The sequence below is a fragment of the Meriones unguiculatus genome, chromosome 16 (genome assembly GCF_030254825.1).
Source record: "Meriones unguiculatus strain TT.TT164.6M chromosome 16, Bangor_MerUng_6.1, whole genome shotgun sequence".
Lineage (NCBI taxonomy): Eukaryota > Metazoa > Chordata > Mammalia > Rodentia > Muridae > Meriones > Meriones unguiculatus.
Window position 1 is genome coordinate 53,807,020 of NC_083363.1, and position 24,026 is coordinate 53,831,045.

The following is a 24,026-nucleotide window of genomic DNA, read 5'->3' on the forward strand; positions in this document are numbered from 1 at the left end:
ATTTGTCACCAGGCTATTCCAGAGCATTTCTCATACACTGTGCCTTGGGCATGACAGAGTCTGATGTTTACCTTTTATTACCTGCTGGATCCCCCTGGAAAGAATCTCTGCGGGGGTCATCATTCGCCACATTTGTTGGAAGTCTACATATAAATGTGCCCTGAAGCCATCGCTGAAGGGAGTGCGATTACCACAGCTGATTTACATAAAAAAGTGTTGAGATGAACGATGAAGGGGACCTTCCACAGGAGGTATGAAGCTAATAACCAAAATGTTATTTACCAAAGTATTGACAGTGAATGATTAGGTGACCGGGGAAATTTTGTGAGCAGCAGTGGGAATGAGGTCTTGGTGATTTAATCTGTATGTCTGCTTTTGAGAAGTCTGTGGAGAAATGCCCTTCTGTTCCTCATGGTCAATTTTTAACAACTAAACAACTCGGACTTTACATCCAGTGAAGTTTGCTTAGATTGAGCAATGTCTTACAATAACTTCATTGGGCACTAGGTTTTAGAAGAATAAGAATGACATAAAATTTCATCTTAGTTTTGGTTACTAATGAGAGAATGGTCTTTGTATTTCTCAAAGCTCATTTGGATACATTCTTCATAAGAATGGCTTTGGGGTTAAATGACTAAAGATGAGAAGCTTGTATGTGAATGTTGTTGAAACATTACATATTGGGCAGTGATAGAACTTGATGGGTCAGGAATGTTGTAAGATAATCAGTTGTGAGCATGCTTCATTGCTTCTTCATGTGCATGTACCCAATTTTTTAATTAAAATTTTTTCATATTTTTTTTTTACAATTTATTTATTATATATCCCGATTGAAGCCCCCTCCCTCAACTCCTCCCAGTCTCACCCTCCATTCCTCTCCCCAACTATCCCTTTTCCCTAGTCCATTGAAAGAAGGGGTTCTCCTCCTCTACTATCTGCCCATAGCTTATCAAATCTCACCAGGACTGCTATGTGGCCTGGCAAGGCTGCATCACCAGGGGCAAGTGATCAAAGAGCAGGCAATCCATCACAGAGGCAGCCCCTGTTCCCCTTACTCGGAAACCTACATGGAGACTGAGCTGCTAATAGGCTACATCTGAATTGGCTACATCTCTCCATGCATGGTCCATGGTTGGTCTAGTCTCTGCAGGACCCCCTGGGCTTAGGTTTTTTTTTTAGTTTTGTTAGTCTCCTTGTGGGGCTCCTGTCCCCTCCATGTCCTTTCATCTCACCCCTCCTTCCTTCCATAAGACTCCCTGCTCTCTGCCCAATTTTTAGCACTGTGTTTCCAACAGAACATTTTGGATTAGTACATCGTGGCCTTGGAAGCAAGCTATGGTTAATTTCAGAAGAATGGAGCTTTTCTGTAAACTTATTTAAGGAAATTTACTTGAGAAGCAGACCTACTGCATGTAAAGTGTTGTGGTCAGCCAAGGCATTGTCCATGAGATAGTGACATACAGAGAAATGACATGATCTGTGTGCTTTTCCATCTGTGGAAGAAGAGATAAAGTTTCTAAGAATTGAGTATGTTCCATACGTGATGAATACGCGTGACGTGCTTTGGGAGGGAGCTGGGAGTGAACCCACTTTCCACACTGAAACACCGCAAATCCATACAAGGCAGAGAGATTCACCCAGCAGGAGCCATTGCCTACCCTGTCACGCCATTGAAAGGAGCAGCTCAGCAGGGGCATATGCAGAGAACATGTTTCTCTGAAAGCGAATTTGCATCTGTAACTGGTGACTAAGGAAAAGAAAGCGCGCATGTGGGAGCAGTTCGAATAACATTAGCTTCTCGCATTCTCACATTTCACTTCCCTTAGACAAGGCTTCACTTCCTGCTGCTGAGTCTGGGAAGGCAGCGTGTTTCCCGCCCTCGCTCTCCCTATTTCAGTCCGAGATTCTAGTCTCAGCTTCTATGAAAAGTATTCTGATCTCCACGCGAAAAGCAGTCTAGATGTTTACTCTTAGGAAGATAGAAAACCAGCAACATGATTTTATAGTTTGTTGTCTGAGACAGGGTTTCTGTGTGTAGCCCTGGCTGTCATAGAACTCTTAGGCCAAGCTGGCCCCAAACTCACACAGATCTACCTGCCTCTGCCTCCCGCATGCCGGCATTAAAGGTGTGTGCCACCACCAACTGGCAGCAATATGATTTTAAGGCACACAGTTTTCAAGAGACATCCTCTATCTTTGTAAAACCTACCCCCCCCTTTTTCTCTCTGCCTGAGGTAAGCTTTTACTAGTTAGCCCAGGCTGGCCTCATATTTTGAGCTATTCTTCTCACCTCAGCGTTTCACTGCTGAAGTTACAGACATGAATCACCATGCTTGACTTTGAGAAAATTTTGGCAACTCAGAATATTGTATTTAATAAACACAACAAAGCGTCACCCTATAGCATAACATTTACATGGCTCACCACTGAAAACTCCCTTCCTGGTCTCTGATACAGGGTTGTAACCCGAGGAAGAAAAGGACATATGAGAAGAGGGCCAGAGATGGAGGCTGATAGTCCTCTTCCAGTTAAGTAAAGATTTTAGAGCAGGGCAGGCTTTTGCTTCCACACCAGACACTCCGGTGATGTGAGCAACAGCGTGAAGCCAAATCAAAGCACGGCAGCTGAACAAAGGCTCCACCAGTTCGGATGGGCAGATGGTGTGTGAAGAAATCCCTTAGGGCGTGTCCTTCCCCAACCCAGACACAGTCTGCCAGCATTGTCAGGGACACGAACGGCTATCAGTCCTAGTTTTGGCCAAGACACACATATTCAGCCAAATATTTATCAGCACTGATCACAAAACAAAACAAAACATTCTCATTTCTTTGTGTGCCCGACATACCTTTGCATAAGTGCATGTGTCTATTTTTAACTGGTAAAGACAATACTTCAGTTATATAGGTAGTATGCGTTTTTTTTTCTTTTTTTTAAACAGGCTGAAATGCCTTCTCTCGTATCATTTCAAAAGTTCCTGATGATTAGTTCTCATGTTCTCATTTGCAATAACTTGTTAGCTGACATCTTCCTGACAGTTCTGTAATAATCTTAGCTTTCTTCCACCTGTATCACAAAGCCTAGCACCATACACACATGCATACATATATTGCACATATATTTAAAATTTTAAACATACTTTTTAAATTCCATATTTTTTGCCTGTATGCATTTCTGTATACTATATGTGTGCCTGGTGCCCAAGGAAACCAGAAGAGATAGTGTGTCAGCTGGGAGTGGACTGGCCGATGGTTGTGGGCCACCAAGTAGGCGCTGAGAATCAAACAGATCCTCCAGAAGAGCAGCCACTCTTTCCCACTGAACTGTCTCTCCAGCTCCCAGTTTTTACTTTTTGAAATGTAGTGTTTGAAAACATGTTTGGTGTCTCTGCTCATCCACCAAAGCTTTACCTTGCTTTCATTTCTTTTTTTGCAGATGTATGTATTTTTGGTTATAAAATCTTAACTTCTCTGGTAAGTTTCACTTCACTGATAAAAACACTAAATAAAACCAGCAGAAGTGCAGGGAATCAGTTGGCTTTCTTATTATTTTCTTTCTTTACCATTTGCCTTCATATTATGAGAAATAACAAAGGTGTCCAGATTTTTAGAACTTTTTTTCCCCCTAACGGAAGTTGTTTAGATGCAGTTTCGTGGCACAAAATTTTCTATTGCAGATTTTGTTTTGTTCTCAGAGATGCCATGGTCTGCTCACCAGCTTGTATGTTTGAAGACTGCTAACTGAGTGGATTTTCAAGTGGTCTGAAAGCAAAATGTATGTGAGCTAATGCATATATTAAATGGCTTGACTTAGCCATTTTTTCAATGCGTACATATATCAGGATTATGTTGTAGATGGTGACAACATACAATTTTACTTATTTTAAATAAAGATTCAGGAGAAGATGAGCAAATAGTCTTTTTTACCTCCTTCTCTTGAAATAAGCGCATGAATCATCCCTGAGTTATGTTGTCACCAGGGATTGCAGGGTCCTTTTATAGGTTTTTAGTCCTACAGACATTTTACTTTTAATAATTTAATTATTTTCATTTAAAAGTAGACTCTATTGGAAGAGGGAGAAAACCAGTAACAGGACAGGTGCCTACCGCAGAGGGCCTCTGAAAGACTCTACCCAATAGGGTATCAAAACAGATGCTGAGACTCATAACCAAACTTTGGGCAGAGTGCAGGGAATCTTATGAGAGAAGGAGTAGAGAGAAAGACCTGGAGGGGACAGGAGTGCTATAAGGAGAGCAACAGAATTAGAAAATCTGGGCCCAGGGGTCTTTTCTGAGACCGATACTCCAACAAAGGGCCATTCATGGAGATAACCTAGAACCTTGCACAGATGTAGCCCATGGCAGATCAGTATCCAAGTGGGTGCCCTAGTAAGGGAACTCAGTGGCTGGCTCTTTGATCACCTCCACCTGATGGGGGAGCAGCCTTACCAGGCCACAGAGGAAAACAATGCAGCCAATCCTGATGAGACCTGATAGGCTAGGGTGAGATGAAAGGGGAGGAGGGCCTCTCCTATCAGTGGACTTGGAGAGGGGCATGGGAGAAAATGGAAAGAGGGTGGAGTTGGGAGGAAATGAGGGAGGGAGCTACCGCTGGGTTACAAAGTGAATAAACTGTAATTAATATAAAATTAAAGATAAAAAGCGGACTCAAAGGAAACTTGGGTACAGTTTTATCGGAGTTTGAGTGAAAACATCAACAGTAACGAAAAGAACAAGACAGTCACACTGGAGATCTGCCAGGAGGGGAGAAGTGAATAAAAGGAAGAAAAGCAGTTATGTTTTCTGAGTCAGAGGTCAAGAAAGGCTTAGTGACGAAGTCTGAGCTGGTGCACAGGGACAGGGGATATCAGTAGATGTGAGAACACCTGGGGGTCAGAGCAAGCAGGCCGAAGATTGGCGCTGGTGTCTGGGAAACGGAGAAAAGAAGAAAGTAAAGTTGTCATTTCAGGCCGGCTGCCTCTAACTAGCTGCCTCACGGAGGGGCTATAGCAAACCGCACACAGGCGTAGTGTTTAGATCATCCGCAACAGTTCACATTTCTCACTGGAGCTAGCGAGTTAATCAGTAAGGGTCCCAGGAAAGAAGGAAATATGTTCATGAGGAATGAGAAAAGTGGTTGGAATAGATGGAGATGAGGTTCATGTAAGAGAGGACCAGATGTAGAAGCTGGAAAAACTGATGAGGTTGGATGGTCCCGGGCCTTAGAGAACAGTAATTTAAAATTTTTTGTAAAAGTGATGGGGAATCACGGATGAACTTTCAGCAAAACAATAGTGTGATTATCTCTGTGGTTTATGAAGAAAGTACAGTAGTAGCAGCCATAGGCAAGGGGCAACGTTGGTTACAGGGTCAGAGAGGAAAGACTGTGGTGACTCAGGTGACAAATGGTGATTATCAGGAACACTTCTTATTTACTATTACTATTATTATTATTATTATTATTATTATTATTATTATTATTACTAGTGGGGATCTCACTGAGTAGAACTGGGTGGTCTGGAACCAATTGTGTAGACCAGGCTGGCTTCCAACTCACAGAGAGCCACCAACCTCTGTCTCCCCAAGCGCCGGCATGAAAGGCACATACCACAAGCCCTGTGGAAACCCTTTTCTTTAAATTGTGAGCTCACTGGAAAGAATCACCATGACACAGTAACTCTTTGGGTTCTGCTCTGGGCTGCTCTCAGGATTCCGTTGGTAGACTGCCAATGGTGACGGGCCCACTCCACAAGGGGAGCATATAGTGTGTTCCCGCCAACGTTTCTTCAGTCAATGGTTTCAACATTTTTCCTCCCCTCCACATTTAGAGCTGACTAGAGGCAGATGGCTTTCTTTTCTCTTTGACATATTCTTATAACTTTGATGGCTGTTGATTCTTTAGTCCAGTATTTGTAGGAGGAGTTAAAACTTGCCGACAGTCATCTTTTTTTTTTTTTTTGACTTGCTTATCTATTCATGAGCCCGTCATCAGTATAACTAGAGTACTTTGTAAATGCATTGATTTTTTTTTTCTCAAACCATGTCTATTACACAGGTGTCTTAAGCAGGGGCTTTTAGAGTACCAACTGTTAAAGAAAATTAAAAGTAGATGAATAAAACCAGTGATATTTAGAACTTAAATTACACTGGTTACTCTATCGGAAGGGCGATTAGGGTTTGAATTTAAATGCTTGACAGAATTTCTTAAGGTTAAGGCTCTCTAATCTGACCAAGACAGCAAGAGGAAATTCATAATGACAGACTTATATTAAGCCATAGGAATAAAGCTCATAAGAGACACTGGGATGAGTAAAGTAAGGACTGTGAAACTAGCTTGTATTACAGAAAGCTCTTTATGGCTATTGGAGACCATGAGATGACTGTTTTATGGACATGAAGAGAAACATTTCAGAAGTAGAAGAGGCTGCTCCTATGTCCAAAGATCAAATCACACTATTGTGGTGAAATTTTGAGATTTGTATGAATTAAGATGAATTAGATTTGTCTATTTGTACCAATTAATCACCACAAAATTGCCTGCCTGTGCTTGCATTCACATCCTCGCAATCTGGTTTTCCTCACACATTCTCTGTCCTTAGCCCAAATGTCTTTTATTTTGGATGATACGGATTGAACTGGCGGCCTTTTGTCATGCTAGAAAATTGTTCTAGTACTGGGATGTGTCTTCAGCCCCTACCTGCTTAATGACAAAACCACTGTAGAGCCCCTAGAAGGGTATGCTGGCCATTTTACTTCCTCCAAGAGTCCTAAAATTGTTTCTAATGTCCCTGCCTCCCAAGAGGGCCTTCCAGCTTATTGTGTTGAGAACCTAGGGCTACTCAGACTCTGAGACTCTGAAGGCCATGTTGAGGCTAGCCCATGGCCCACCGGGTAATGCAGAATGAGGTCCTTTTCTAAGGAAGAGCATTGGAGACACATGGTACCCAGGTAAAGATAATCATGGTCACCACCTATTCAACAGGTAATGCACACAAGTCACTGATTGTCTAACACAACCAGGGAAAGATACATAGTTGAATACTTGATTAATAGGAAAATCCTGCTAAACGGATTGTGTTGAGAACAACTGAGAGGGGTCTCTTCATGGCTTCCTTCCAAGGAAAATAAACCCAAATTGAAAATTTCCCTTAGTTGTTCTCCTGGTCTGCTGGGGGCCTTTGGAACCTCCATACCATTCATTAACTAAGAGTAACTTTGCAGCAACTCTTGTAGGACCTAGTTCTAGCATCCCAGCACCCTAGATTCTAGCAGTTGATGCAGATTATTCTCACTGGTAGTATTCATTAACTGTCAGTTAAACACTTGGTACTCTGCTTCCAATTAATTGGGTCCACATCTTAGTTCTAGCATTTGAGATAAGTGGCTTGGGGCTAATCTCATCTTTCTCTGATAGTTTTCCTCAGCTGTAACGCATTTACTGCAAGGGATTTTTTGAGAACAAATAACTTGATGCATGTAAAGCATTTAAGACTGAACTGGCATATAGTGGGTATATGTTCTTTTTTTCTTGTTATGCCTCCTTAAAATTCTTTTCTCATATATTGCATCCTGACTGCAGCTTCCACCCCCTCCCTCCCCAGCCTTTCCTCCTACCTCCCCTCTATCTCAGATCCACCCTCCCTCCGCCTCTCAGGGACACCAACCAAACATGGCATAACAAGCTACGGTAAGACCAGGCACATACCATCTCATCAAGGCTGGACAAGGCAACCCAGTAGGAGAAAAAGGGTCCCACAATTAGGCAAAAGTTTAAGGGGCAGCCCCTCTGTTCCCACCATTGGGATTTCCACAAGAACACCAAGCTACTCAGCAATAACGTATATGCATGCAGAGGACCTAGGTCAGATCCTTACTCTTACAGTCTCTCTGATCTCTGCGAGTTCCCATGAGTGCTGGTTAGTTGATTCTCTGGGCCATGTTTTAATGGTGGGTCCCTTTGGCTCTTCTTTTTGTAAAAAGATTTTATTTCTATCTAGGTGTGTGTACATGAGCATATGTGTGTGTGTATGGATGCTTATGTTTTTGTGTTTCTATGCCTGTGGAGGCCAGAAGTGAGTGGACTTACATGTGGTTGCGAGCCACCGAAAGTGGGTGTTGAGAATTGAACTCGTGTCCTCTGCAAGAACAGCAAACGCTCCTAATTGATGAGCCAGCTCTCCAGTCCTCTAAGGTGTTCTTGAACTGTTATCTTCTTGGGTGATGACTAGGTATTTCGAGCATCGCTTGTCTTTCATTGTCACACTGAGGACTGTTGCTGTGGAGGAAACAGGGCTACCACCGCCCAGAAGCCCTGGAGAGCTATTCATTCTTCAGCTGTGAAAGAGTTGAGGAACTTCTCTTCTTCCATTCATTATCTTTCATGTTAAATTAGTTCCCAACATTTAAAAATCATGAAAAGGGAAACAGAAATAAATTAGTGCTTTTCATCAAGATGAAGGCAGGAGAGATGGGGAAGGCAGTAGGGATAAATATGAACAAAGTACAAAGATTGTATTTATATACCTATAATATACCTATCTATCTCTATCTACTTACTGATCTATGTATGTATGTATGTGTGTGTATGTATGTATGTATCTATCTATCTATCTACCTATCTATGTATCATCTATCTATCTACCTATCTATCTATCTACCTATCTATGTATCATCTATCTATCTATCTATCTATCTATCTATCTATCTATCTATCTCTTCTATTAAACATCAGGACAAACCTGAATGTTTTCTATGCTAGGAAATAAAATACTAAAAATCCTTGTCTTTGGAATGCTTTGGCAATGTGCAGAACTGACAGTTCTGGGGCAATGCTTTGACAGTCATTGGGCAGATGGAACCACTGTCAGCTCCTCCCTGGAGGGAGCACCTGCCTCGGTTCAGCCCCGGTCCACTAGTTCTGTCTCTTAGCTGTGGTGCTAGATTTTGTTGTCCCTGACTGAGGGTGACTTAAGAATATTTCATTCTTCATATTATGAAATATTTCAACTGCCATGAAAACACTTCAATGCCTCGAGTACATTGCAAGAGTTTCTGGTTCATGTTTTATTTTTATGTCTTTGATTTTTCCCATATCTATAGCAGACTGCATTGGCACTCTTCAGAACTTCTAGTGACATGAACTGAGGTGGGTTTTAACTGTTATAAAAAAGTAGAAATAGAATATATAATGAGTAAATAAAGCAAGTTTTGTGAGTTTAGTAAGTAATATTATATAACAGGAATAGAATTTGATTTAGGTTAAGTGTTTGGCTGTGACAAGGTGGGAAACATCCTAAATAAGGGAGCTGAAGTTTGAATTCTTACTTGCCCATCATAATGACCTTGAACAAGTCAGCTAATCTTTGTGTGCTGTGATAATACATATTTACCTGGTAATAGTGTAAGGATTATGTATTAATAGGATTTCACTAAGACATCATTTATACTGTAGCTGAGTGCAAATCCAAGATTAAGAATAAAAGTGTTCTACTGGAATGGGACAGCCCGGGGGTCAAGTAAATTTGTTTCAGCTGTTATAGCAATGTCTATAGCCTGATCACATAGTATAAAAGAGAAAAACTTAAAAGACAGAATAAAACTTATTATTTTAAAGACAGAATTTCTCTATGTATTGCTAGCTCTCCTGAAACTCACCATGTAGACCATACTGTTCTTAAACTTAGAGATCTGCCTGTGTCTACCCTCTGAGTTCTGGGACTAAAAAGGTGTGCCAGCATACCAGGCTTAAATTTTTTTTGTTTGTTTATGTGCATTGGGTTTTGCCTGCATGTATGTCTGTGTAAAGGTGTTGGATCTCCTGGAACTACAGCGACAAACAGTTATGAGCTGCCGTGTGGAATTGAGCCTGGGTCCTCTGGAAGAGCAGCCAGTGCTCTTACCAACTGAGCCATCTCTCCAGCCCTAGCATGTGTTCTTTATGGAGACCAACTCCTCGCCTTTAAAAAAGAAGCATCGGCGGCTGGAGAGATGGCTTAGCAGTTGAGAACAGTGACTGTTCTTCCACGGGACCCAGGTTCAGTTTCCAGCACCCACACAACAGCTCACAACTGTCTGTAACTGCAAGATCTGACAGCCCTTACACAGACAAACATACAGGCAAAAGACCAATGCACATAAAGTAAATAAACTGAAAAAACAAAACAAAACAAAAACAAAAGAGAAGCAGCTTTCTGGGTCTGACACACACACACCTCAGCCTTCCTGGGGCTCTTACTGGTGGATTTTTCCAGTCAGGACCTCAGTAAATTACTCGTTTTTGTCACAAAACCTTCCAAAGTGGTTGCTTCATACGAGAGCAAAAATTGGCTTGGACTTTGGCTACTGGGGAGAAGAATGGAACCTGGAAAAAAAATCAGAAGTCTTTTATGAGAACTTCATCTTCCATGTATTATTGCGGCCTTGAACTTTCCTCATTTGTAAACTAGAGAATCCTTACCTCAAGAGTTATGTCAGGAAATTTGCATAGCAGTATCCTTAATTTAGCATGTTGTGACTCTCTTGATTACTGAGTTGATATCTTTCTGAACAGCATTTCTGTCAAATGTCCAAGATGTGCCCATGTGAAGACACTCAAAAATAAAACTGTATATTCCTAGTCATGTAATTTTGGAAATAAGCACATGTTCAACATCACTGCTCGAGCTTATCGAAAGCATATTGGGAACTATGTGAATATTTGTGTTTGAAGGAAGTCCTAAACTATTACAAAAAATAACCTGTCATATTGTAAAGTCTATACAACCAACTGTAAGAGTATCCAAAGGGAAAAGACTACAGCTTTCTGATAAGTCATAAAATTATAAAAAAGGATTGTCAATAAAACCCATTAGTTTGCATACTAACCTAAAAATAAATAAAATAAAGACTGTTATTCTCATCCAGTGACAAATAATCACAGTGCAGCATAGTTACGTATCAAGAGAGAAAATCCCCCTTCAGTCTTCAGAGACTGAATTGATTTTATGATAAATTAGTATAATTTCTGCCTGCAACTGCTGTGGGTATGTATTTTTATGACTTTCCCCCAGATACGGCACCTTTCAGAACCTGCTCTTTAATAAGACAACAGCTCAAAACATTTAGAATAGTCTTTGCCTTGGCTTTGTCACTTTTCTCTCACTCCGAACCAAAATTTGAAGTTTACAAACACACACACACACACACACACACACACACACACACACACCCTAAAAACACAAACCCTAGGTTAAAATACTCTTTTCAGTGACCACTTTTGTGTGCCATGTTTGCAGAAGTGGTTGTTTCTACCATACATATATGGAAATGTTACAGTAAAGCTCATTTGTATACTCTAAGGAAAAAGAAAATTAAAAAGCCATGTTTCAAAAAAGGTGCAAGTGAATGAAACACCTTTTTGAATAAAAGCAAATATTGATTCAGGAAGAGTGAGAGTGGGTAAGGCTGAGGGAAAAGAGGAGAATGCAAAATTTCGTGTGCTCATGCTTTGGTTCAAAAATCATTAGAAAATCTAAAATTCATAAAAATAAAACATTTCACAAGAAACAGGTTCTATCACTTATTAAGGTCTAAACAACTTAAAACATTTCAAAGTAAAAATAAAGCAACATTGAATAGTTAGACAAGAGCTTAATTCAACAATTTTCTGTAACACATAACAAAGGAGGTAGAGAAAATTCAGCCTCTTTGGGTCATTGACAGGGATAAGGAAATGGCAGTTTACTTCCTGCAATGGATGTTCTGTGCTCATTTTAAAGCTAACTGTCCAACTGACATGCACCGTTGACACCCAAATCCAGCTACTGGCACAGTATGTTATGTGGGTTTTTGTTTACTAATTATGACAGGACACAACAAAAGATGAAGGTAATGAGACTGAAGGCAACAAGAGGAACAAGCTGAGAAGGACAAGAAAAAAAGTCAACAAACCACATCTTTGCTCAATGGATGGGGAAAAGATCACCATGGCCAATACCAGCGGTAGGTGGCTACTGTGACTTTACGATTGGTGTGGAGAGCGGCAGTTTCTATTTCATGTTCCTTTCCATAAAACGTTTCTCTTCTTCTGGAGAAGCAGAAGGACAATAAGACACCAAGTATTGCTCCATGAAAGATGGGGCAAATGTAAGCTTAGATTAATCATATAGAAATAGCCAGTCAAAATATTTAGAATTCAAAGGAAGGGAACAGGGTACTGGTGTGGGGTGGGGGAGAGGGGTGCAAAGCCAGAGAAAAGCATCCTTCTGCACTGAGAATGGTTGTGAAGATTAAGGATAAGGGCCTGGGAGGCCACAGGAAAGGGCTGGAGAGAATTTTCATCCACATGCTAAAATTCTAACAGATCTGAAATAGTGCTGAACAGGGGTACGTTCAGGCAACTCTCCAAAGAAGAGGCAGAAAGGATTATTAGCCCATGGTAACAACAAAACAAGACAAGACAAAACAAAACAAAACAGACTCTAACAGGTTTTCTTACTGTTTTAATTTTCTATTATAGACAATATACTTTCTTATAGCCTGTGGCTAGGACAGGCCACACCCGCTGTCCCTGTTTTGTGTGTCACTGCCTAGGAGAGAAGTTCTTTCAAGCATTCCTCTCCAAGCTGTGTTAAAGATGGTTGAAAACAATTTTAATATTTCTGTTATTACCACAGAGAGGTCCAGAAACCAAGCAGCAGATCTGAGTAAACCTGGCTCTGCTGAGTCTTGTCCCTCCCACAATGACAAAGATGCCCAGGACCAGATGTCAGTGAGAAAATCCTCATTTCCCACTGCCTCAGCCAGTGTTCCTGATGCCGAATTCAACCCGAATGCTGGTAAGCAATTACCTGGAAGGATTCTGGAGGAAACAGGAAAGAGTTTCTAGCTGCTGTTTCCAAGTCTACCCTTGAGTTAGAGATGGTGTGGTGATGGTGAAGATCCCAGACCAAGAGTCAGGACGGAAGAGGATTTCCCCTGCTGTGTTTATAAAGCTCTTTGCAGCTTCATTACCCTTTAGGATACTGGTTTAGAAAATTGAGTGATTGCCCTGGGAGAGCACACAAGTCTTCTCTAAAAATGATATTCAGTCATTCAAAGTTTCCAGGTTACTGAGTTTAGTTATTCTGATGTAACACCAAGAATAAGTGTGTTGGTTAACAGCCCCTTGGATAGAAACTGGTTTAAAATGCGGTACTTATTGTGTTAGGAAGCCTATAAAGAGAAGGTTAAATAGGGTTTGGAAAAGTGGAAACACTGGGCTATTCCATCTCTGTAAGCAGCAGTGGCTTTCTTGGGAACTGAATATGTTCTCATTGTCTTGAAATGCAGAGGACATTTTTCTAAGGTCTTCTAGATGCTCATGAGCTTTGTAGTTTCCTTTCTTTAATATTTTCTTCTCCCTGAACGGAGCAGTAAAACTTCCTCTATAAAAGCATATTGATTTAATTTATTAGTTCTCTGAGGGGACAGGATAGGAGAGCACCTCCCAGGAATCACACTGGAAGAAAAACAAATGAGCCCCTGAACTGATAATTATCTGCCCGCTATTCATCATGTATAGCTGGGAAAGACTGACCGAAAGGTTTAATTGGAAATAACAAATATGATTTATTTGAAGGGGAGGAATTTAGACTATGATGCAGCAAGATGAATTGATGCTTTGAAAATGAATTTAGGTTAGTTGTCCTATTTGGTAAAAGAACTGAACTTTTAAATGAAAGATTTGATGCTTAAGGATACATATTCTAAAATGTATGATGCAGATTTTTACTTAACAATTAGACAAGGTCAGAGCATATCAGATATATTAATTCATTCATTCACAGATATGCTTACCCACTAACATATTTGTTGAATGTCTGTTACGGACAACATCTCTATAGCTATTGAAGCTATGACAGCAGGCAGACCCAAGTCCCACTCTCATGGGCTCACATGCAAAAGAATGGCAAATAGATAGCACACTGGTGACCCTGAAACATGGCCAGCACATGGCAATCAGGGCACTGAAGAATATGGAAAGAGGGTAATATAGTTAGCTGAACTATATCATTCCAAAATTCTTATAGTTCTAACCCTCAGCGTCTCAGACTTCGTTTGGAGTCAGTATCTGTAAGAGGGTTGAGGTTAAAGGTAGCCAGGGCCTTAATACAATGGAATTGATATACTCATAAGGGGACAATAACACATAAATACTCGAACCAGAAAGAATACTACTAGGAGATATTAGAAAAAGGTCATCGACTATAACTCCCAGACAGAGGCCTCAGAAGAAACATCACTGCTGTTGCCTTTAATCTTGAACATGTGGTTTTCAGCTGAAAGAATACAAATTTCCACTCATCTTCAGTATCAGTTGTGGTGGCCTTAGAGAATGCATGCATGTGCTCACTGCTCAGCTTCAGCTCAACATGGATGGGCTCCCGTGAATCAGGAGTTGGCCTGCTTACAGTGCAAACATGTTTCATGGATGTTCCAGATGACTGCGCTTTATTTACACAGTACCTCACCTTACCAAGTTATCTCCCCTTTTCATTTGATGCCATGTTTAATGCCTATGGTTTCCCCATGTGGTAACTGGAGATATTTTTGAGGGCAGAGTGTTTTATGGCTACTTCTTAGGTATTTAACCAGATTGAAAAGTAGGTGGTGATGAAAATATGTACGTTGAGTGGTTGACTGTAAGTGGTTGAAGATTTCTTCATTGTAAAACAAAATAAAGGGAACTTCTGGAGGGAGGAAAGAGGACTGGACAGACAGCGGAAGAAGTCAGTGAACTGAGCAAATGACAATGACACATGTGAGTAAAGACATCATAATGAAACTTGTTAATTTGTATGCTTAGAAATTAAAACAGAAAGACAAGAAAAAGCACATAAAACAATACATATTTACCATAGAAATTTTAGAAGATACAGATGTGGCAAAGGGCTAGTAAGATTACCTGCCAATTTCTCTTGTAGGAGAAAAGAGTCCACGTGGTAGTGTTTACAGAATTGTTTAGGATACCTGCCATACTAGTTATATCTTTTAAATTGCTTAGGAGTCTTATTTTGTATAAGCAGTTTTATTCCACTTGGGCTGAACATCCAGTGTTTCAGAGTAAGGTGAGAACACAGCAACTGTTAATTTAGCATGTAGCGTTCTAATTGTTATGGCTTAATTGTTTGTGTTAAATGGAAGGTCATATCGTGGTTAGAAAGCCTCAGGACTCCTGGAGCAGCCAGACACGTCAGTGACAGGACGTTATCTCCAATATATGTGCATAGGTGGAGCCAGTAATTTGTTTCCTTCATGCTTCTCATATTTAAAATCTGCTCAGTCTGTGTTTTTATACTGCCAATCTTTATGCTTACTTTAAAGCCTAATAACATCTTGAAAACCGATACCAGTTATCACTTAAAAATTATAGCTGTTTGATGTCTGTGGTGTGTCAGATTGATGGGTGTTCATGATCACGGTACCATTTACTAGAGTTGGAATAACTGGGCTCACTTTTTGCATTTAAGTAGCACTTATGTGGTGGTCATGGACCCACAGCACTGTTAAATACCTTGTTTAATCCTCATAACAGTCGAGTAATAGTTTAACAATGAAGAAGGAGAGACGCGGAGAGAGTGGGAAGATTGCCAGGCATGAAGAAAAGGATATATGTGTCTTGGTTTGTGCTGAGACTGAGTTCTCTCACTCTCCGTGTAAGTTCTGATGGTGGCCATTATAATGTATACCTTGGGCTGGACCATTTGATTTATGGGCTCCATTCATACCCTGGTAACAAGACTGCAAAGTGTAATCCAGAACACTAGATTCTAGTTTCTATATTGACAGTGCTGTGTGTGTGTGTGTGTGTGTGTGTGTGTGTGTGTGTGTGTGAGAGAGAGAGAGAGAGAGAGAGAGAGAGAGAAAGAGACTTGGGCTCCTGCCCTGTGTGTGTCTCTCTCAGGCTAGTGAACTGGCAAGATTAACTTTGGACACAAAGTATTTCCTTGCTCTAAAGTTTTAGAATTCTCAAATCATCTTAAAATTCTGGAAATGAACATTTTATTATATTTCTGACCTTAAAAAAAATTGGCCACATAGTCCTGAGTTTTCATCTCCACTGGCATTATTGATTTCTTTGTTTAAATTTTTTTTTGTTAAATATTTGAAACTTCATTTTATTTCACTTTTTTGTTTTTGTTTTTTTTTAATTATTTTTATTTTTATTAATTAGAGTTTATTCACTTTGTATCTCCCCTGAACCTCCCTCCCTCCTCCCCTTCCAATCTCACCCTCTCTCTTCCCCATACCTGTACCTCTCCCAGTCCACTGATAAGGGAGGTCCTCTCCCCTTCCCTCTGATCCTAGTCTCTCAGGTCTCATCAGGAGTACCTGCATTGTCTTCTTCTGTGGCCTGGTAAGGCTGCTCCCCCCTTAGGGGGAAGGTGATCAAAGAGCAGGCCAATCAGTTCATGTCAGAGACAGTCCCTGTCTCCATTACTATGGAGGCCACTTGAACACTGAACTGCCATGGGCTATCTCCATGCAGGGGTTCCAGGCCATCTCCATGAGTGGTCCTTGGCTGGAGTATCAGTTTCAGAAAAGACCTCTGTGCCCAGACTTTTGGATCTGTTGCTGTCCTTGTGGAGCTCCTGTCCTCTCCAGGTCTTACTATCTCCCACTTCTTTCATAGGATTCCCTGCACTCTGCCCGAAGTTTACAGATTGGGAAAGGATCTTCACTAGCCTTATACCTGACAGAGGGCTAATATCCAGTATATATAAATAAGTGAAGAAGTTAAACAGCAGCAAATCAAGTAATCAAATTTAAAAATGGGGTACAGAGCTAAACAGAGAATTCTCAATAGAGGAATATCGAATGGCAGAGAAACATTTAAAGAAATGTTCAATGTCCTTAGTCATCAGGGAAATGCAAATCAAATGATCCTGAGATTTCACCTTACACCCATCAGAATTTCTAAGATGAATAACTCAAGTGACAACACATGCTGGAGAAGATGTGGAGAAAGGGGAACCCTCCTCCACTGCTGGTGGGAATGTAAACTTATACAACCACTTTGGAAATCAGTCTGGTACTATCTCAGACAATTAGGAATAGTGCTTCCTCAAGATCCAGCCATACCACTCCTAGGCATATATTTAAAAGACGCTCAAGTATACAACAATGTTTGTAGCAGTGTTATTTGTAATAGCCAGAAGCTGGAAACAGCCCAGATATCCCTCAATAGAGGAATGGATACATAAATTGTGGTACATCTACACAATGGAATATTACTCAGCGATAAAAAACAAGGAAATCATGAAATTTGCAGGTAAATGGTGGGAACTGGAAAAGATCATCCTGAGTGAGGTATCGCAGAAGCACAAATACACACAGGGTATATACTCACTCATAAGTGGATATTAGACATATAATATAGGATAAACATATTAAAATCTGTACACCTAAGGAAGCTAATCAGGAAGGAGGACTCTGGCTAAGATGCTCAATCCCCATTCAGAAAGGTAAAGAGGATGGACATTGGAGGAGGGAGAAAACAGGGAACAGGACAGGAGCCTACCACAGAGGGCCTCTGAAAGACTCTACCCTGCAGGGTTATTGAGGCAGATGCTGAGACTCTTTTTTTAAATTAATTGTGAAATTTGACATAGAGGTTCACTTCTAAGACTCCAGTGCTACTGCAAGGATGGAAGGTAACTTTGGGAAAACAAAAGGAAAGAAAAGGAAACAGAAAAGGAGCCAAAAGAACAGAAAAAAATACAATTTTGTCTCCAAGCATATAGGAATGTTCGGTTTGGAAATCACAGGTCAGTCTGAGAAAGCCACAAAGCTTTAATGGTAGACATTTACAGGTGACGTGTGTGTGTCCAAATATTAGGTTGTCCATTGTCTTTCAGGAGCAAAGGTTTTCTTTTCCCCTTTCTTTCTTTTCTTTCTCTTTTCTTTCTTTCTTTCTTTCTTTCTTTCTTTCTTTCTTTCTTTCTTTCTTTCTTTCTTCCTTCCTTCCTTCCTTCCTTCCTTCCTTTCTTTTCTTCTTTCTCTCCTTTTTGCTAATTTTCATGAGCAAGTGTTTTCCGCAAGCACTGTGGTGTCACCATCTTAGGCTGGCAAGTCTTAACTAATGAACAGATCCTTAGGGTGCTTAGACAGTGCTCTTTTCTTGACTGTGAAGGCAGGTGAGAGAGAGGTGAGAGGTAAGAGCTCTGTGTGAAGTTATGTTCTACATGATAGACATATGTTACTCTTGTTGTAACCCTTGTGACTAATTCACTATGTCTGCTCTTCTGCCTTTTGGTCCATCCTGATCTAGTGACTTTAAATTGTTACTCTACAGATCACACCAGGGACAATGCTCAGATTTTGACCCCGCCTCAACTTTCTTCTAGAATGAAACACATTAAACAAGAAATGGCCAAAAATCACCTCCAGTTTGTACGATTTGAAGCAACAGACTTGCATGGTGTCTCCAGATCTAAGAGCATCCCTGCACATTTTTTTCAAGTGAGTTTTACAGTTATGATGAGTGTGGTTTTATGACCATTTGAAAGCAAATGCTCTTTATTACTCATCTGCATTTTCTTGTAATCTACACAGTAATTTGAGCTGAAAAGCACTATTTTTTTTTTTTTTGCTATTTTCCTTTTTCTTCCCCATACGCATTATTGCTCCCCAAGGAGATAAATGCACAATAGCAATTCCTTTACCCAATAGAAATGGGAAACTAATTAAGGCTGGTTATTTCAGTCCTTGTGCCTTGAATAATTGCACTCTACAGAACTATCTTTTCTTTTCATACTGCAATTATAAAGATTATATTTTATTTGACAGGAGAAAATTGCAACCCAAGACCTAAGAGCAAACATGAAAGGTAGAAATGATTAAACAGAGATGATTTTCTAGATAAAAAAGCATATCTTTTCAGCTATAATTCAGATATGAAAATACCCAGTTGTTGTTATATGGCTTAATGAATATTAAATTCTGAAAACAGTGATATCAAGCAATATTGCATTTATGGATATGTTTTAGAATTTTCTAGGGTTGTTTTGTTTACTTCATACCATGTTTATTTTAGTGACTGATATGTTGCGATTATTAAACATCACGTTTTCTGGGAAGGGATTTTAGACAATACTAATCTTTAAGAAAATATGAAATTTAAAGCATCCTGGGAATTATAAATATCAAATTGTCAAGCCTTTTGTTCTGGTGAAATGGGTTATTTTCAAAACAGTTTTTAGAAAAGTTGAACAGTTTAAATATCTTTCTTAGAAAATTTTTTAGGAACCATCAAGATGGTTCAAAAGGTAAAGGTGCTTGTCACTAAGCCTGAAAAACCTGAGTTCAGTCTCTGGACTCCACATGGTGGAAATAGAGAACTAATTTTAACAGGTTGTCCTCTGACCACCGCCCACCACACACAAAAACACACCCACACACACCCTTACACACCTACACACATGATCAATCAATCGATGATTTAAAAGTATTTGGTTTTGTGTGTAAATAGCCTAGCAATGTGGTTTTTTTTTTCTAAATTCACTTAAGAACTCTATCTTTTAGTTAATTCTGATAAGAAAATTGGAAATTACTATGTGCAGGACCAGAAGATAATTCACATAAATCTCTTTTAACCAATGAGAAATCACAATTGGCATTTCAGACACTTGGCTGAGACCTCAACATGAACCTTGTATGTTTTCAGAAAATTCTAATAATTTATTTCACTAGTGGATCTTGAAAACTAAGTACTTAGACCACTACTCCAGTGCTTCAGTGAAACACATTTCCTAAAGAAATAGAGCCCATCCTTTGTCTTACATTTGCTGAAGACTGATTTCATTGAAATAAAAGAAAATATCTTTGTTTAAAACTACTATTGAATGCCCAGATCCTCACAGCTTGGTGAACAATAAAGAAAGGATACATATTACTACTCTAAAAAACAAAACAAAACAAAACAAAACCTACTATTGAAAATATTTGTTTTCTTACATATCAAAAGTACTTTTCCTCCCTGACTTGGCTTGGAGAGAATTGTTTTATTCTGAGAATTTGATGTAAGTCAACACATATCCTTTTCATTGGTGTGTTTATTTTTAGCCTCCCATTTTCAAATTCCTTCCTATGGCCTTAGTTCATTATTCTTTTGTTCAAACTTTATAATCATAGAGAATGTATCATTAAGCAAAACACTTTGAATTCACTTTGGAACTTTTGAAGGTATAAATCACTAGTATTTGTATTACAAAATAAATGTGTTTGGCATCCACTTCTGGAGTCAACCCTGAAGTGTGCCTAATGTAGCTAGTGAGGCTTCATGGGAGAAAACAACGTTTTCCTTTGCAAGTGGCTATCAGTAGCAGCCGTCTCGGTTAGGGGAGGGAGTTCAGATTCACTTCTTCTCAGCACTGGGGTTACAAAAATAATTTTAAATCATTTTTATTTATGGAAATTAAGTACCAAATGAAAATCACTAAGTTATATTATTAATGACTAGAAGAGCTAACATAATGTCTTTGTTTATAAAGAAAAACTGTCTCAAACTATATTAGCAGGCAGCCTCAATGCCGAGACACTAGACCACGATCCATCTCTTAACAGTTCTGTGGTAACTTTTTTTCTGTATCTACTGCCTTCAGCTCAGCTTTAATCCTTCTTTTATCCTTTATCTGAACTAAGTGTTGCTTCTCATTTTAAATGCAGACGTTGATTAAAAAAACAAAAGAGATCATCGGCTGAGACTAAAGAGGTCAAAGAGGAAACCGATGATTAATTTGGCATCTCCACTGTTTAGAAAGTTTCATGTGCGCCTGGCATTGTGCTAAATGCCTTACAGGCTAAATTAGCACTTTCAACCTTTCAACAAACTTACAGTGTCTTGTTCTTTTAAAGGGCTGATTTGATTTAAATTATAAATGGATGATGTGATTTCTCTCCTAGATTTAATAAAAGTATGATATATTAATATAGATCTCATAACAAATTCTTGAGTTGTTTCCAAAGGTAGCTTTCATTTTTCTCCAAGTAACAGGTGTCATAGTTTAAACTTAACCTGCAAAAATTTCTATTAAGTTCAGAGTGATCTGGCTTGAAGTATGAACCAATTTTGGTGCTTCAGTATTCTCTTTATATAAAAACATATATGTATATATAATTTAAGATAATTTATTATCATGACAGTTATTAATATACAGAGTAACTATATAGTCATACAGAAATTTATACCCGTCTCACAGCAAATGGAGAATGGTTAGAATTCTGCTACATGTCCAAAACTGTAAAGAAAGAGATTAAACAAGAGTGCTCTGAAACTTACAGATGAAATAGCCTAACACACAAAGTGTGACTTCACTGTTCTTCCAGTTTGCAAAGGACTTCTGGAGTCCAATGGTGAACATCTCTGAAGTCCTGGCAAATGGGGTCTGAGGCAGCTGTCCCATGTCCCATGTCCTGGCTAGACCACAGTCTCCATCAACAGAGATGTAGGATTCTTTCTGTAGAGTTCTGAGAGTCATCTGCGGGTTACAACAGAATAGAGTGCAATCATGACTTGACTTGTCTCTTTTTTAAAGGGCTGATATCAATTTTTGATATTTACCTAGAAGTGAGAGAACTGGATAGTAGAGTGGATTTATTTATTTCTGCACTATTCACAATAATTAGAAATAGACTCAGCCTAGATTGGTATTGATAGAGGAAAGGATGAAGAAAATGTGCTGTGCAGATATAAACAGTACATTATTTGGACACAAAAAGAATTAAACCGTATAACATGCTGCAGAATGGGTGCAACAGGAGTATATTAAGTATATTAAGACACAGAAACAAACACTGGATATTATCTTTCACACACAGATACTAAAATGTTGCTCTCAATAGGATGGTGAGTCAAGAGGCTAAAGTGGAAGGGAATGGAGGGATGTTGGTTAGTAAGAGGCTGGGAAACTTGAAGGGAAGGGGATGGAGGAAGACTGGTTAATAAGCACGGGAACACAGATAAGAGTTCTAGTCTCTGACACAGTGTAGTGAGTATAGCTCATAATGACATGTTATACATATTAGCAATGGAATCTTTGTGATCAGTAAACATTGTTTATATGTATGGGATGATCCCAATGTGTCCCTTAAATATATAAAGTAAAAATAAAATAAATGAACGATAAAATACAGTACAAGTCAAAGGAAAGCCTTACCTGAGGGTCTTAGAAACTGTACTATAAAATAAAATGCATTATAAAGTATATTTGTTTATAACAATTGAAAATGCTTCCACACAGCTACAAGCCCATGTCTTTTGCTGTGTAGTGCCTTTATTTATCTTAAAGCATTTATTTATGGCTGTGTGAAACACTTATGATGCCTGTTCTTCACACCTAAGAGCATATCAAGGTTTGTATTAAAATATTAATAATTGTAAAAAGGCCCTGAAGAAGAAAACAGTTCTTTCGTGATTTAAGTATCGGATATTTATTCTGAATTATAAAAACTTTACCGGACAGTTAATGTTAACCGACAGATACTAAGCTTCCATTTCTTATTATCAAAATTGATCTTCCCTGTTTTGTCTTCACGTTTTTCTTCTTCAGGAAAAAGTGGTCCACGGTGTTTTCATGCCCCGTGGTTATCTGGAATTGATGCCGAACCCTAAGGACAATGAGTTGAATCACATAAGAGCTACCTGCTTCAATAGTGACATAGTCCTCATGCCGGAGCTGGCGACCTTCAGAGTCTTGCCGTGGGCTGAGAGGACCGCGCGCGTCATTTGTGACACCTTCACGGTGACCGGCGAGCCTCTGCTGACGTCTCCCAGGTACATCGCCAAGAAGCAGCTGCGCCAGCTGCAGGACGCTGGCTACTCCCTGCTGTCTGCCTTCATCTATGACTTCTGCATTTTTGCTGTGCCCGAAGTGATCAACTCAAAGACCATATCTTTTCCTGCCTCGACATTGCTGAGTAACCATGACCAGCCCTTCATGCAGGAGCTGGTTGACGGCCTGTATCACACTGGGGCCAATGTGGAGAGCTTCTCCTCGTCTACCAGGCCTGGGCAGATGGAGATCAGCTTCCTCTCTGAGTTTGGCATTAGCTCAGCTGATAACGCATTCACGCTCAGAACAGGTGTCAAAGAAGTGGCCAGGAAATACAATTACATAGCCAGCCTTGTAATTGAGACCGGCTTCTGCAATTCAGGAATTTTGTCCCATAGTGTCTGGGATGTGGGCGGGAAGACAAACATGTTCTGCAGTGGTTCTGGGGTCGAGCAGCTCACGCTCACGGGGAAGAAGTGGTTAGCAGGCCTCCTGAAGCACTCTGCTGCTCTCAGCTGCCTCATGGCCCCTGCTGTCAGCTGCCGAAAGCGCTACTGCAAGGACAGCAGAGACCTGAAGGACAGCGTGCCCACCACGTGGGGATACAACGACAACAGCTGTGCCTTGAACATCAAGTGTCACGGTGAAAAAGGCACCCAGATAGAAAATAAACTAGGTTCAGCGACCGCGAACCCTTACCTGGTGTTGGCCGCCACCGTGGCTGCAGGCTTGGATGGACTTCAGAGCAGTGACGGTGTTGAGGCTGGTTCAGACGAGAGCGAGGATCTTTATCTGCCAGAACCTTCCGAGATCCCTTTGAAGATGGAAGATGCCTTGGCGGCCTTGGAGCAAGATCAGTGTCTGAAGCAGGCTCTGGGGGAGACTTTCATACGCTATTTTGTTGCCATGAAGAAATACGAATTGGAAAATGAAGAAACAGATGCAGAAGGAAATAAATTCCTGGAGTATTTTATATAAGATGGAATTCTCGACTTTAGAGATGTTATTAGGACAAGAGGCTACAGTGTCAGGAAGAAAAGATTGAGCCTTTGTAATTAACGACACTGGACATCTTCTGCCTCCCCCCTCCCCCCACGATGGATTACCGGGCAGATGAAATGGGACCTGCTGAGAGTCTGATCTCAGACATAAGCAATAAATTTGTGGTGAAGCAGCATATGCAAACTCACTCTGCCTTAGATTCTGTCAACTCCTTTGTGCGGTTAGCCTGGGTCGAGTT

The 24,026-nt window shown here is 40.1% G+C and overlaps 1 protein-coding gene and 1 pseudogene across 1 annotated transcript; both read left to right on the forward strand.

Moving 5' to 3' along the window:
- Positions 1–26: 26 nt before the first annotated feature.
- Lgsn (lengsin, lens protein with glutamine synthetase domain) lies at positions 27–23,973 on the forward strand. Its single transcript, XM_021649836.2, has 5 exons — positions 27–251; positions 11,843–11,975; positions 12,650–12,811; positions 18,310–18,476; positions 22,565–23,973. The coding sequence occupies exons 1-5, from the start codon at positions 222–224 to the stop codon at positions 23,762–23,764; spliced, it is 1,692 nt and encodes a 563-aa protein (XP_021505511.1). The 5' UTR covers positions 27–221; the 3' UTR covers positions 23,765–23,973.
- Positions 23,884–24,026, forward strand: part of LOC110556201 (serine/arginine-rich splicing factor 3-like) — a 46,899-nt pseudogene continuing 46,756 nt past the window's right edge.